At 47.5% G+C, this 16580-nt stretch overlaps 1 protein-coding gene across 5 annotated transcripts in view; it reads right to left on the reverse strand.

Annotated features, from left to right (window-relative positions):
* Nucleotides 1-705: 705 nt before the first annotated feature.
* LOC119162457 (uncharacterized) overlaps nucleotides 706-16580 on the reverse strand; it is a 202953-nt gene continuing 187078 nt past the window's right edge. For 2 of the 5 annotated variants that reach the window (XM_075890871.1, XM_075890868.1), the window contains one exon: nucleotides 706-1262. In XM_075890871.1, coding sequence (XP_075746986.1) covers nucleotides 1213-1262 — 50 coding nt within the window. In that variant the 3' untranslated portion in view covers nucleotides 706-1212. The remainder of the gene's footprint in view (nucleotides 1263-16580) is intronic. The other 3 variants (XM_075890870.1, XM_075890867.1, XM_075890869.1) reach the window with 2 other exon arrangements.

Here is a 16580-nt window from a genome sequence, read left to right on the forward strand (position 1 = left end):
TCCAGCATATGGCTACAGCCACGTTCGTTTATGGCTTAAAACAGATGATATTCACTTCATTTTGAGGGTGCATCACAGGGAATATATTTAAATACGTAACAAAGCAGACGGGGAACTGCTGTCCGCTGTAGCTCAATCGAAACTGCAATGTAATTGAAAGGCTGTGGGTTTGAGCGCCATTGAAAAGTATAAAGTTAAGCAGTATGGATGAAAAGGTCTTTTTTAAATGCAATATAATTCAGGAGTGTGTATTGTTTTCAATAATACTGAAACGAATAGTATATTTGAGTACACCTTAAGTTATTTCTACTTACGCCACAGTTACTGCCCTACAGAAAATCACAACAAAATCTTTATCTTTCGTGCTTTATGGCTTACCTACCCGTTAGATTTACTCCTAGACAATGTCCACTAACGCTGATCACATGCTGCCAACAAGAGTGTGGAACGTGGGGCACCAGTTTTTTTTAATTACAGCATATCCACGAGGTCAATGATGACATGGGGGGCGAAGCTCTCCGCAGGGAGCTCAAGCGCCCTAGTTGATCATCAAGCTAAAGAGAAGAGAAACACTGTCGGTGGTATACAAATCAACTTTTATTGTCGTGAGAGAAGATGGACGGCTTGTGCAGTCTCTTGAATACGATGGACGGATGAATGCACGGATGAATGCACGTACACACGAACGGATGGGCAGATAGACGGACGAAGGAAGGGAGGTACGGACGGACGCACGCACAGACAGACGCACAGACGCATAGACGGATGCTTTATCCCACTTATCATAATTCTCTTCGTGGATATGCTGTGACACCGTTTTTATTGACATGCAATGAAACTTCATGACCTTGAAACTGCCCTGCCACGGTGGTCTAGGGGCTAAGGTACTCGGCTGCTGACCCGCAGGTCGCGGGATCGAATCCCGGCTGCGGCGGCTGCATTTCCGATGGAGGCGGAAATGTTGTAGGCCCGTGTGCTCAGATTTGGGTGCACGTTAAAGAACCCCTGGAGGTCAAAATTTCCGGAGTCCTTCACTACGGCGTCTCTCATAATCATATGGTGGTTTTGGGACGTTATACCCCACATATCAAACCTTGAAAACTGCCTACTACTACGAGACGGGTCGTACGACCCACGGCGTACGAAACTTCGCCCCTGAAAAAGTGCATTCTAGTTGTGATCAGAGTGAATGAAAAAGATTAAGAAGTTTACTCACCACCTGATTTTTTCGGCTTGTTTCTCCTCTTCATAACTCAAGTTGCCTGAAAAGCACAAGAAATAACAGAATGCTCGTATGTGCGCGTGGTTCCGTGCTCAATGTTGCTCACTTCCTTTTATTTATTACTTTAGGTTTTTATTTTTATGTATTTCTTTATTTTTTCATACACCCACGGCGCCTGATTTGCATGCTGTTGTAGAGGGGTACTCACAATACGAACAAAACTTAACAAGATCATGCAAAAGATCAGAATATTTCACAGCCTACGACAAACGGCTGAAGGAAAAGCTGAGCATGACGTGACGAAGATCGGACAAGTTAAAAAGACAAGCTTCGAAAACAATAAAAAAGGAGGGGGAAATATTGCTCAGATCTCGCGAATAAGAGTGAATAAACTTTTATTTGATCTAGCAAAACGCGGCCAAATACGTTCTGACAAAATGCGTTCTTACAGGCAGCTCCAACGCCTTTTGATAATTTTTCTAATGAGGGCTGTGTTCCTTTCTGCTTCGAGTGGTGTATTGCCACCACGTAGGTTAAGTGAGTAACGCAAAGGCACTAATTAGCCGAAGCAGGTTGTCCTCCTAGACGCCTCGACATCTGTTCGTGACTCTTCGAACGAGGTGAAAAGCGTTGTCGGTCTTTGCAGTGATCTTGTGCAATGCAGGACCGTTGCTGCCACGGAATTCGTTCAACGTACCGAAGACTCTGATGGTGTCGACTCTAGCAGTTCAATTGCTGTTCCGAGTGAACAGTTGAACGTCACTTTCATAAATCAAATTCCAGCCCTTGCGTATGCCCTCTTTTCTTTTCTGTGAAGCGGGAGTTCAGACATAGTCGGGGATGCACCTGAGTACAGTGGGTAGCAGCCACTGTTCCGTGACATCTACTGCTTCTTGCATCATACTTTTCACTTGCCCTTAACTACCACCAATGCACTTATTGTGATGTCATCGGCGCAGATGGTGTAGTTGATACTTTCGACGAGGGCCAGTCCCTTCGAGAGGCCAGCCATGCATATGTTGAAGAAAGTGGGTGAAATTACTGAGCCTTGCGGTGGACTCTGTCGGCCTAGCAGCACCTCGTCGGAGACATAGTCACCAATCTGCAACTTTGCTTTCCTCAAGTTGAAGAACGACCAGACGTAATTGCACACTGGGGCCCAGATCAATGTCCATGGCAGAACCTGGGATGTATGAGTGAAGTGTTGTGACACACCTTCATTAGGTGGAATCTTACCAAGCTAGGCCATGGTGTCCCTGGTACTGATGTCGATTATTTGATTCTTGATAATTTTCATGGCGTCCTGCAACGACAGATCCGCTAGAAACTGAAAAATTTTGCCAGTAGAGACGTTATTGTAATACTTATATCTGCTTAATTGGTTGAGAACGACGTGCTCCGTCACTTTCCCGGTGAAGGACGGTGAGGAGATGGGTCACATGTTATCAATAGGCACCCGACCCGACTGTGGACCAGAGGGCGCGACGAAAATTTTTTGGAAAACCTCAGTATTGTTGGTACCGACCTCCAGGAATACCAAGAAATTGAAACTCCCGCTGAACATATTACCACGATGAAGTGTCAATGCGCCATTTGGCACATTTTCAGAGAACACTTTCTGGGTGCTTACATAATCAGCCGTGACCTCTTGCTCACAACTAAAGAAAAAAAATGATATGCACGTGCAAGTCCGGTTTGGCTGCGTCTATTCGCTAGGCCACACATAGGCAGACTCGGTTTTGCTGCGCCTACTCGCTAGGCTGTGTGTTCTGGCGTTACCATCAGATCTCGTCAACTGCATTGCCGGGTGCCTATATTGGAAGCCTTGCCTGTTTTAGTTATCAATTAAACTTGCCTGGTTAACCTTGCCTTGTTTGGTTATCGTTAGTGGCAATCTTCCATTATCTGGGACACGGCTGTTTCTTCACTTTTCGATGATATTTTTAGTAATGTGTTCGATTGAACCATCGTCAAGATTCCGCATTATCTTATTGGCGATGCCGTCCAGACCCGGCGTTGACTTGCGGTTGAGTGCAAAAATGGTTGCCTGACTTCCACCACAGTGCCGTAGTCTTCATATAATTCCGGATGGGCCAGGTTAAGGTAGTTGGAAAACCAGACCTTCTGATTCCCGTTCTTTATGGGTACGCACTTCTTCGCTAGTCTGGCAGTCAGCTAACCCATGGGACAGAATTGCGTTCATTGTGCAGGGCTCTGGTGAGCGGGGGTCTTTGATTGGATTGGCAGCACTAAAGAAGAAGACAGCCGCGTGGCTCGTCATGCGTGAGCCACGAGCAATTGAAAACAGCGTAGTTTTTTGCCTAGCTGGACGCTGCAGCTGCAACTTCATCTACACCCGCGTCCCAAATAAAAGGCCATGACGTCGGCATGACTTCAAGGGTTGCCGTCTCGTCCCTCGTTCCTCAACATTCGGTGACAACGAACCAACGGACAAGTCATCGGTGCTGCACCGCTGCCAATGATTTTCGCAGCCATGTTCTAGCCACCTCAAGCCTTGCAGCCGCACTTTGATTAGCCTCTACCTCCGTTCCGGACCTCTGGCATCATGTCTTCGTTACAAGAGTTCGAGGCTGCCTTGAAGCTCAGCAGCATCTGCCTTCAAGAATTCATGTTCGAGGTCATAGAGTCTGTTTTTTCACCTGACCTCAAACGATGCCTCACCTATTTCTCTGGAGCGGCCATCCTGAAGACGGACTATGGAACCCTGTCCTACAGTTCTGCGGTGCTGAACAGCACGTCTGACAAGCTGCCGACAGAACAGAAGATGCTTCTCTAGCAACCGCAAATCAGCCTTCTGCGCAGATCGCCTTGACTGCATTCCATCAAGCACAGCACCACAGCAATGAAGCAGGAGACCTTTCTGCCACAACCGACTCCACTAATGTTATGCAGCATACGCCGCCCGTAGATTCGCCTTTGGTTGACCGATCGGCACCTGTGGACACGTCGGTGTGAACGACGACTTCAGTGCATACTCACGCAGTGTGTGACACCTATGTTGGCGCTACCTGTCCCCTGTTCACGGACACCACGTGGGCACCGTAATCGAACCAGGCACCATCTTCTACACCAGTAGCAAAGCTACCACCAGCATGGGAACGGCTGGTGGTAGCTGAACGGCTGCGGACGACGCTCCAGTTAGGATTGTGTTCAAGTTACCCGATTGTGACTCCGCTGCTATGCAAGGATATTGCCAGCACGCCATCCCACTCCCAATTCTCCTGTGGCGGCTGCCATAGGTGGTGACGTAGCCGCATACATGGCGTGCCATAATGTGGTACAGCTCAAGTCTCCTGCGATTCCCGACTTGCTGCCGGCCTTCTTTGGATACAGCGCTGAAGAGCTTGAAAGCGATCAGCACCTTCCACATGACAATCGACGACGTGGTGGTTCTGAGCAGTGCCGCTTGAGTCCGAGGCGTTTTTCTTAGGCACACGCCAGAGATGTGCCAGCCTCGCTGCCATCCATATGCACCTTGCGCTCATGCCACCAGCCTGTCGCTGTTCAACGCATTTGCCCGCCACTGCATATACAGCCCTTCAAAATCGCAGTGTGCTTTGCAAACGATCTTTTCTGGCAAGGTGTTTCGGTGACTATTGGCCTGAGAGCTCATGCCCGCGCCACGCGCAGGAAGCCTCGAGTTCTCACCAAAGCTTACGTCTACGCCGATCATGCACCACTTTCGATGCCTGCCCACACCAGTCATGACGGCACTCTGAACCAGCTGCACTGAAAAGTTATCCGAGTGGCGACCGATGGTGTCGCCGATGCCCATGGCCACAAGGTCCTCGACAGGTTGCCTCACTGCTGCCTACGTCATCTATTCGGCACGCACCTCGCCCTCTCCACGGCTCAGACACCCAACGTTTCTCACGGTAACAATTCGGACATTCCCACGGACAAGCCTAGGACACCTTTTCATTTACATAGTTGCCACCTGTCTTGATTTTTGTACATTTTATAAATCATGCAAAGTACTAGGGGTGGGGGGGGGGGCGATGTAGCTTCGCGGCAGTCTTGACCAGCTTCCATACTGAAGACGACAACCGCGTGGCTTATGCTGCGCGAGCCACGAGAAATTGAGATTGGCCTAGCTCCTGGCCTGGCTGGGCGCTGCAACAACGACCTGGTCTACGCCCGCATTCCAAATAAAGGCCGCGACCCCGGCACGGCCTCGTGAGGTGACGTCTCGTCCCACGTTCCTCAACAGGATCTCTTCTTGCCCTCGTTGAGAAAGTGTTTGAGCAAGCCTCAGGACTTGCTGTTGCATGTCTGGGTATCGATCAAGTCGCAGACCTCGTCTCATTGTTGCTTGCAGAGGGTGCGACAGTGATATCCGATGATCTTTTTCCAGTTCTGAGGTTGTTCTCATCAACCTTTAGTTGGATCTTTGTCCCTTCTATTGAAGGAGCCGTGTCTGCATGGCTTCAATGATTTGAGCTGGCCTGCAATCCGCCATGTCTATCTCCAGGTTGGTGACGATTTTCTTGGTCGGTGACTCCGCATGGCTTTTGATTCATTAGCACCAGTCTGCCATGTACCTGAAGATGGGTTAATTTCGTGTCCACTGAGCTCAGGAAAATGCTCTCAACCTGTAATAATCATCTCTGTAAATATACATCGGTATATGTCAAAGCAGTCTCGGGTATGTAATGGCTGCTGCCAAAATCCAGTGCGGCGTTACTCTACTCGGCTCCCTCAGCGTTGTTCCAAAATGGAAGATTGTGGTAGAGTCCCTAGACACTGAATTGCCGATTGTGGACGGGAACGCCTTGTTCGTGACCAGTGTGAGGTTCATTTTGTTGGCACTCTGCCACAGCCCTCATCCTTAGCTTGTGGCACTCTGCCACAGCCCTCGGCCTTACCTCCATAGTTAATAAGGGGCATTGAAGTCCCTGACGATGACAGAGAGATCAGTGGTTGACCCTCGAGAGACTTTAGGATGTCTATGCGATCGTTCAGTGCACCACGGCCTCTCTTCGGATCACATAAACCAACTTGCATCCGTGCAAAACCTTGCGTTAACCACAGCACGCTTGCTGTGAGCGTAGACAACATAACGTTCAAGATTCAAGATTGTTTATTGTCTCTTTTTCATTTTCGCCAAATACATGCATGAATGTCTGGATCCTTAGCCTATTGGCAAGTAATGGATCCATTAAAAACATAATACAAATGAATCAGGGGCTATGTATGTACAATAACATGTTTGCGGAGAAATGTAGTATATACTGGTGTTCAAAAAATTGTCCATAAAAAGCATGTGTATGAATAGGAAAGATACATTCAAGATAAATTACAGTGCTAAAAACAAACGCTCGGTTTATACAAAAACTATGAATAAGACAGCTGCGTATAGTTCTCCTTGCAATAACACACATACAGAAGACCACACGTCAAGACTGCAGTACATCGTCAGTGGTAGAGACTGCAAATTTTTATCGTCGTCCCCAAAACAGCAGCAGTAGGAAAAACATGTACAAGGTATTATAAGTTGATGTTATTTTCCTACTTTTTGTTCTTCGATAAGCTGGATGTTGTGTGATGCAAGAAAAAGTATTTTAACGCCTGATCTACCCTGGTTGATTGTAAAACGGATGACGGGAGATCATTCCAAACTTTAACCCCAGCGCACTTGAGACGGCGTTGTCCGTATGTGTTATGAGAGAGAGGGATTAAAAATTTGCCTTCGGAGGCAGAGCGACTACTTTTACCTGATGTTTGGAAAATAGTTCTAGGAAAGGGGAAGTTGTTACAAATTATTTTATATACCAAGAAAGTTATACGATAATCTCGTAGCGTAAGCACGGGCATTATTGCAGTTTTGAAAAATAGAGGCTGAGAGGGTGTACGAGGGGGAACATGGTTTATTATTCTCAAGGCTCTCTTTTGTAGGCATATTATGTGCTTGATGTATGTGTGATAGGTGAATCCCCAACACTCGATGCAATATGTTATCTGAGATTGGAACAGAGAGAAGTAGATGGTACGCAAGATATCAGTTTCAAAATGCTGTCGAGCTTTGGTCAGGATAAAATAGACAGAGGAAAGTTTCTTCCCCAGTATGTCTAAATGGGGCTTCCAGTTTAACGCATCGTCCAGCATTACGCCTAAATATGAGATCCTACCGACTTTTTCTATTTCTTTATCATTGATCTTCAGCTTGCCCATAGTGAAGTCTACAGGCTTGCAAAGGGATTTAAAAACTATATATTTGGTTTTATCGGTGTTTAATGTAAGCCTATTTGATGTGAACCACTCGCTGATTTTTAAAAGTTCGTCGTTTAAAATATGTGCCGCAGTATGAAGTGACGGGGTGGTGAAAACTAGCGCTGTGTCATCCGCGTACATTACAGCACTTACCCTAGAAAGACAATTGGTTAAATCGTTAATATATAACTTAAAAAGAATGGGTCCGAGAACAGAACCCTGTGGTACTCCCGCATCTACTGGTCTTAAACTGGAAACATGCTCGTTCATAACTACCCTTTGTTATCGCCCATTTAGATAACTTTTAAAAAACTGGAGGGACTGGCCTCTGAATCCGTATCGCTCAAGCTTTTGGCTTAATATTTCAAGATGAACTGTATCAAACGCTTTTCTAATGTCTAGAAACACGCCTATAGCAAATTGGTTGTTGTTGAGGGCCTCATTAATTACATCTGTCACGGAAAGTACTGCAGATAGAGTTGATTTGGTTTTCTGAAAGCCATGTTGGTCCGGCGATAGAATACCGTTTTTATGCAGCAAAATTTTTACTCGCATAGCTAATAACTTCTCGAACAACGTATAATGCAGCTCAAGAAGGATATAGGTCTGTAATTGTTGAGTTCATTTGGGTTTCCAGTTTTATTAATTGGGGTTACTTTGGCTATTTTTGGACTTTCAGGATATATACCCGTATGGAACGCTTTATTAAAAAGTAATACTAAGGTTGGAGCTAGGATTTCTATATTTTTTGTAAGGACCGAAATAGCTATGCCATCAATGCCTTTAGCCTTCCCTGAACTCAAATTTTTAGCAGTTGCTATAACCTCTGTTTCAGTTATGTCGATGTAACCAAATGACGGACCATGCCAAGGAGGTAAAGAAGGTTCTTTTGGTGAACTTAGGCCACTATGCAGGTTTGAACCGAAGGAACAGAAGTGCTCGTTGAACTGATTTGCAAGATTCTGCATTTGCGGCATTTCAGGGAGGACTCTTTTTGATGGAGTTGGCTGTATAATAGAGTTAATAACTTTCCAAAGTTTGCCACAGTCATTGGAAGTTGAAGTTACTTGTTTGTTGTAGTAGAGTCCCTTCTGTTTACGCATAGCTGCAACTGCTTTGTTTCTATATATTCTAAACTGGTTATTGTAGTAAGAGTTCCCTCTGTTTTGTTTCATTTTGGTGTACCAGAAATCTCGCCTTTTTATAGCATTTAGTACGTTAGCTGTCATCCATGGACATATTGGATGCGTATGGTACGTTTTCTTTATTTTTTTACTGCTGTCCTTGATAATCGACTTTATCCGTTCGACTAGGGTCCGACAACGTTCGCTAACATCCATACCGTTAAGGTCCTCAAAATTGGCTAGAAACACGCCTAACGAAAACATGAATGAGATCATTCCCAAATGAATGATCTCATTTATTTGCGAGCCTGATTCTTCTTTACCAGAAAGTGCCTTGCGCTTTGGGACCCTGGCCACTTCACTTTCCTGAATCGGTATTTTGGTGGTCGTGGCTACCAATGCGTTCGCGGAGGCACTCCGATTGATCACTGATTTATTATTCTTCGCAGTTCGCTATTCAACTTGTCGCACTGTGCAACGTCGAAGACGGGTGAATTCTCGGCCAAGTGAAGCAGAAAGCGAGCCCGACCCGACCACCATGATTAGAAATATTTTAATATTTTTATAGAACGCCAGGTCACGCATGCCCGTTGCAACGGCACCTGCCACGTGCGAAGCGAGTGGCCCGTCTTTTCTGTGATTCCGATGCAGCGTCCGCTACAGAGCGACCCGCCCTCCCCTTTAAAAAGGAGGAATTCCAGGCAAACGATTGGAGCTTCAGGAGACATGATTTTTCCCAGGTGTGGCATAACAATACAGCTGTCCGAATTGGAGTATATAGCGTATCATTGATTGCGTTTCACGATGGTGGGACCGATGGCAATGTTGCTTCGAAGTAGGAAGGCTTGAGACGTTCGAGAACGATTGCGTAAGACCGGGCGTTGATGTTGACAATGAACGTTGACGGACGAGCTCCATAACTTAATATGGCCCGGAGTAGTGTGGCTGCCAATGCTTCCGCGCAGTACAGTTGCGCACGAAAACGCGTGTAGCTGTGGTGAGCTGCAGAGATACGCAAGAAACTCTCGCTTCGTCTGGGTGTGTAGGCATAGCGTGTATCCGCTGGAAGATGTTTTACAGTTCAGAAACGTAGTCTTAGGGTAGTAGCCCCGCCGCGGTGGTCTAGTGGCTAAGGTACTCTGCTGCTGACCCGCAGGTCGCGGGATCGAATCCCGGCTGCGGCAACTGCATTTCCAGTGGAGGCGCCAATGTTGTAGGCCCCTGCTCAGATTTGGGGGAACGTTAAACAGCCCCAGGTGGTCGAATTTTCCGAACCCTTCATTACGGCGTCTCTCATAATCACATGGTGGTTTTGGGACGTTAAACCCCACATATCGATCAATCAATTCTTCGGGTAGTAGCATAAGTGTTTTGGCTGGGGAATCGAAGAAGCCGCAGGGCAAAGGTAGCAAACTGGAGTAAGACCAGCTCGATGCATGAGCAGCCCAAGTCGCTTTTCATGGTGGCTCTAATGCCTGGCAAGACCAGTAGCACTTGGACGACCCACTTCTCTGATGATCCATGTGCCATGAGGGAGGACTTGCGATGCATGTGAAAATGCTCGGCCAGCCCATTATGCGTGGGAAGGGGTTGTGCCCAGGCGTGTCGTTGCGAAAAGCTTGAGCAGTTCGTTGAAGAGCGCCCAATCAAACTGCTGTCCGCAATCGGTGACTATAGTAGATGGGTAGCCGAACCTTGCAATCAATGTCTACACGAAAGCCGTTGCAACTGTGGGCGCTGATATTTCCGCGATGGGTACACCTTCTGGCCACCGTGTGTAGCGGTCGATGCATGTCAGTATGTAGCTGTAGGCCTTGGAAGGCGGGGGAGGGCTGACCAGGTCCACGTGTACGGTGTCAAAGCGCGCGTCTAGCGGAAGGAAGGACTTTGCAGGAGCGACGGGATCACGTTGGACCTTCGAGCATTGACACGGCAAACAACAACGCACCCAGTTTCAAACTTGCGCGTTTAGCTCACGCCGAATGTAGCAACTGGAAATGAGTGTCTTTGTTGCGCGAATTTTAGGATGCGGCAAACTGCGTAAAGCATCGAACAGGCGTCTGCAGAGCGGTTCCGAATTGAAAGTTCGAGATGCGCCGGTTGAGGTATGACACACTAACAATGGAACATCTTAAGTGAAGACGACGTCCATAGTTTCAGAGACGTCGACCAATTTTGAAGGGAACGTACCCCGGGGTCGTAACGCTGGTGGGTGGTAAATAGGCCGACGTTAATGACCAAATGCTCTACGGTTGGTGTGTAGTCTGCATCGACGCGGCTAAGAACATCGGCAGCAATTTAGTCAGTGCTTTTGATATGATGGAATATTTTACACTCCGAAATGTACGAGATTTATCGACTCTAGCGTGGCGAGTCGCAGGACGCCGATCGGTTCATGTCGTGCACAAGGCACTTACGATCAGTCGAGACACTAAACTGACGACCTTCTATGGAGTGTCGAACGTCTCGGATTGCCAGGCATATGGCGAGTAGTTAGCTTCCGAAAGTACTGCCGCAGCTCTGTGCATACTTCAGTTTATTTGAGAATAAAGCGCCGTTGATTATTTGTTGTGCCGTTGATTATTTGTTGCACCGCGGTGCCAACAGCGTTGTTCGAGGCGTCTGTCAAGAGAGCAGCCTGGTTTTGGATGTTTCCATACCATCACACTGGTGAGAGCAGACATAAGTCTTGTGAAGGCGTGAGTGGCCTGTTCAGTCCACTTAAGCGCTTGTTTTCGTTTGCAGCTTAGCAGGACATTGAGAGGGTACAAAGTCGTGCACAATGGAATATATACCGCCGTTATAAATTGACGCGATTGAGAAATTGCGATAGCTTGGTGATCGTAGCTGGTCGTGAAAAATTTTCACCAACGCAAATTTAGGACAGCAGTGGTCGAATGTTCTTCGCGTTGACAACGTGTCCAATGAATTCGAGTTGTTGTCAACTGAATTCTTTTGGGGGGCGTTGATCACGACTCCTCGGCTGGCAAGGTGGGAGAACAACCACTGGTGTTGAACACGCTCCTCGATGGAAGGTCTTGCGACAAGGAGGTCATCGATATAGATGAATACAAAAGGCAAGCCTCGAATGACAGAGACGATGAAACACTGGAACGATTGGCCAGCATTCGGTAGGCCGAAGGGCATGCGGAGGAATTGAAATGGGACAAAAGGTGTGGTGATGGTGGCCTTCGGAATGTTTACGTTGGCGACTGGTAACTGATGATAGCGCGAACAAGATAAGTCTTAGTAAAGATCGTCGCACTTTGAAGCACTACTGCGAAGTTCTGGACATTCGGAAGCGCCCAGTGATCAGAAACTGTGATAGTATTGAGCTTTCGGTAATCGTCCCATGGACGCTGATTCCCAGCCGTCTTAGCCCCATGTGAAGTGGTGTCACCCAGTTGCGCAAAGAATGTTGGAATATATTGAGTGCGAGCATGTGGTCGGACTTCGCGCGAACAACCTTGAGTTTCTCAGAGGGCGAACTTTGAGGTGGAACATAGACTGGAGGACCGCAGGTGTCGATGTGGTGACAGCCATTGTGTTCCACCGGTTGATTCTTGTCCGGCTGGCGTGTCAGAGTGGAAAACTGTTTTTGCAGCATACGACATATTGGTGCGATTGGCGATGTGATCGTTTCAGGGGCACCTTAAGTCAGGTAAGTGACAAAATCGATAAGATGACGCTGTTTCATGTCGACAAATAACCAGTAGTTATGCGGGAAATCACATACGATGAGGGCGCTTCGGACATCTACAACGAGGAAATTGCAGAAACACTCGTCAGAGACTAACATTGAGCCTGACGGAGCGCGATGCGTTAACTCGAACCTCGGTCCCGTTAACGACTAGGTAAACAACATAGGTGTCGTTCTTCGATCGGAGCGCTAATCATAACGCCTACGTCCGCTCCTATGTTTCGCACAAAACAAAGAAAGCGTTGTAGAGGGCGAATTAGGAAATAAAGTAGCTAATAGCTGCATGAACAGCCCGAAAGCTCACTAGGAAACGTCCTGCGGCTGCGTTGATGAGGTAGAATAAGTGACTTCTGAGCTTGACCAGACCACTTGTCCCCTTCAGTAGTCGCCCTACCTGTTTTCCTGCCACTCACATGAATGCCTGCAGTGACGAGCATCTTCATCGAAATGGCATACTCACGCAATCACCGTCTGGAGCAGTGATTGTGCTTTCAAGTACGCAAAAGTTCGCAGCTTGGCTGGACTGTCGATAGTAGATGCTGTCGTCGCTAAGATGGTAGGTGTGGCTACTTCTATCACCTTGTCAGGAATGCTGGTGAAGTCCATTGTAGAAGTTGTAGCGAGAACCATCTGCAGATTAGTCAGTAGTTGTTGTAAAAGAAGTCGCGTAACAGCCCGTCGTTGATGGATATCGTGTTGTCTCCTAGTGTTGGTCGCCAAGTTTTTCAGTGGACAGAAGCTTCTGGATGCAAGAACGTCGTGAAACTGTCATGCGCTGCAGCAGGGTATTCTCGGGATTGTCATAGGCATGTTGCTCTAAAGATTACCTGCTTCGTCGATGGCGGTAAGCGACAGTGCCGCAACACTGTAGTGAAACTTCATAGATAGATAGCAACTTGAAATTGTGCTTCCGCCTAAAGAAACAATTACGATGAATGCTAACCTCAGTACTGAGGAAGGCGGAACGATAGCTCACTTGGAGCGCTCACCACATGGCTCGGCAAGATTCTGGTCTCGAGAACTCGTACTGTCGGCCGTTTTCAGGCCTTTTCCGCCTCAATCACGTTCGAGTCACCAAACTGTAACACGGTGCAATCTCGTGGACACGCGATGTGTTGGTCCAACCAGACAGAGAGCGAGTGCGACACAACAACTGTGCTAAGGATTTTAATGATGGAATCTAACGCAGCGGGCGCAGGCGACCCCTGCCCGGTAAAGTAGCGAGTGGCTCATATTCTCTGGTATGATGATGCAGCATGCTCTGCAATTGCTTCGGGATGAAACACTAAAGGGTCGAGCGTTGTCCCTCCGATGTTCGTTGCCCTGGCTTGCACGCGCTGATCGTGGGTGGAAGAGGAGAGCCATGATCGGGTATGCGTTCATGGTACGCCGTTTCTTTCGCTGCGGCGCCCCAAAGGTATAAAACGTGCTTGCTCTCGGCTCTCTCTTTGATGGCCATGAAGTTCACTTCGTTATATAAGAAAGAGAAAAAGAAAGAAGGAAAGAAAAAAAGGAAAGAAAGACAGAAAGAAGAAAAGAACAAAGAAAGAATGAATGAATGAATGAAAGAATGAATGAATGAATGAACGAATGAATGAATGATTGAATGTACGAGGGTTAATGATACCCTGATGTTTCGCCCACTCCCAATCCTTCACTTCGCAGATATGTTGTGATTTTTTATTCTTTTATTTGGAGTGGGCGCTACGTCGCGCTGCCTCGCTTGCTCTGGCATTGGGTAACACGGGCCCTGAGAGGGTAGCGCTTCGCAGCTAACGAACCTTATCAGCCTAGGTTAGGGTCGACATCCTCTTCGTTTCGCTGATGCTGGTGAGTGTCTGGAGAAGTACCGACTCCTGCACTTCCCTCTGGAACGCCTGCAGCGACCTCCGGAAGGCCAGGGAGAAACTGGGGGAGAAAGGCGCCTGCATGCACAGCATGCTTAGACCCCGGAGCTAGTGGCGGCAGCTGGCAACTCTCGGTCGCCCACAAGAAAGCCGGAGCCTAGCTTCTATTGTCACGGGCTTACACCTCGCACCTGCGTCGGGCGAGGTTTGGAATCTGGAACCGCTCCATGGGCTCCTAGGTGGTGATGAGGTGCCGGCCACTGCATACTCTGCATGAGGTCACACTTGTGTTGTTGGTGCGGGTTGGTAGCACCAAATCCTCAGCAAGCAAGTTTTCCTCGAGAGGGAAAGACATCTGCTGGATGACCAAGGTGGCCACTGGTGTAGCACAGTTCAACTTGCTTGCGATACAAAGTGCAACTGATGAGCGTACCATCATACGAGACATAGTTTGGCACTTTGTAGCCGTCCAAGACCACAACCACAGAGTCCGTGTTGTTGATTTGTTTTGCCTCCAGTGCCAGCCAATTCTTCGAGTTTACCATAGCGCCTTCGAGATTCTCCGGGCTGTCGCTCGGTGGATTGCCACAAAAGACGCCCTTACCCTTGGAGCGGAGTGCTGCTTCATATACGTTAACTTCGTCCTGCTAATCTCCAACGGTTATGTGTTCGACCTTGACGTAACCAGTCACGATCTTTTTGCTGGGTGTGCCGATAAACACAATGCTTGTTGAAAATTTGCGAACATCGTGTCTGGCTACCGTATTGCCATGTTGATATCAACTGCTTTCCATATGACATCTGCTGGGTCGGGCCCAGGCTCCTGATGTTCAGGCCACTCCTTAGGCTGACGATGACCTTTGCGCCCTCTTTGGGTACCGAATCATCATGGTTCTAGTTCTGCTGTGGTCTCGACGAGCCCCGGCGGCCAGGCAGTCGTTTGAAATATATCCTCGGTGGAAAAGGTGCCAACTTCATCAACGTCAAAAAATCGAGCATAAACGTGATCGCCACAACGTTACGAGCCCGTTCGTACCAAAAACGTGGAACTCGGCACCGACTAAACCACCAAAATGATTCACGCAACGGCAGTCGGTGCTCACACATCCGCAATCAAGCGATGCTCTCCGCGTCCTTCATCACATGAATATACTGCCTGAAGGCCGCTTCCCATGACAAAAAAAGTAGCTACATTCAGGCTTCCAATTCTCTCGCTGCGAAACAAAAAGGGCCGTTCTCTTTCATCGCAGCTCTCTGTGGCGAGCTGCGAGCTGTTGAAAAACGTTTTGCTCTGATCACAGAAGCGGAGCAATTTCTTTCATCAGGACCCGCCGAAATAGGATTGGACCTGCCAAGCCTTCTAAACTGCGTCGACGTGTTCGTTTGCATAATGACCAATTTTGCACAGTTTATAATGGGCTTAGATTGGAAAGTTTTTTAGATGAGAGAACACGCGTGCTCTTTGTTATTGTTAAGAAAACTTCGTAATATCACAACGCTAAGATAGCTACAATACGATAAAAGTTTTGCCGTGTCTACCAGAAAGAACGGCGGCAAGAAATGTTTCCCGCCGCAGTAGTCCGCGGGCAAAAATTGCAGAGTATTTCCAGTCCAGGTGAAACAAAATGGCGGTTGCGAAGAGAGCGGAAAAATTCTTTTTTATATACAACAGTGGCATGTGAAACAGCTTTGAGACGGCGACCGGAAATTTTTCTGCTTCGCTCTTGAGACTGCGAAAAAAAATTGCCCACTCAAGTCCTGCCTTCTCATTGACTTATCACTAAGCTAAACTTGCGGTTATTTAGGTAATCCTTCGCCTAATATTCTAGTAGAAAAAGTGCTGGTGACTGCCGATTTGGCTCATGTTTTAATGCAAATTGTTCTGCCATGATGCTTAGACAAAGCAACGGCATCCCATACAATGAACACGTCCAATGAACACGCTCCTGTGGGTACAAACAGCAAAGTGCTTGTCTTCAAGCTTGGGATAAAAAAGTCGGTAAATTGGTTCCGTAATCGAGGCAACATTTGGGTAAATAAACAGTTATGCCTTGAAAAAGACTAGTCCGTTTGTCAGAACAGCGGCTCGAGAACACAGCCTTCGTTTCTCGAACTTTTTCAAAGTTATTTGCATAGCATATGCGATTATACTTCTTTACGTCATACGCACGCGTGTGGTGAGAATTTATCAGGATTCCTTCAATAAAGCGACCTCGATAGTTAACTGTATAGTTCTCGCAATTTCGCATCCACAATAGGACGTGCAAACACGCACGGCGCTATAAAGCGGAGTGCTCAAATACAACACATTACCAAAAGACATGACGCAATAAGCTTCACACAAACGTCGTAATGATTTAATCAGGGTGGTGTCGATTTGTTCTTTCTCGGTAGAGCAACAATAGCGCGTGCGTGGTGCTAAGGCCTTCTGTTCACACCGTCTTTTCAGGTTGCCA

This window comes from Rhipicephalus microplus, chromosome 3, assembly GCF_043290135.1.
Source record: "Rhipicephalus microplus isolate Deutch F79 chromosome 3, USDA_Rmic, whole genome shotgun sequence".
NCBI lineage: Eukaryota > Metazoa > Arthropoda > Arachnida > Ixodida > Ixodidae > Rhipicephalus > Rhipicephalus microplus.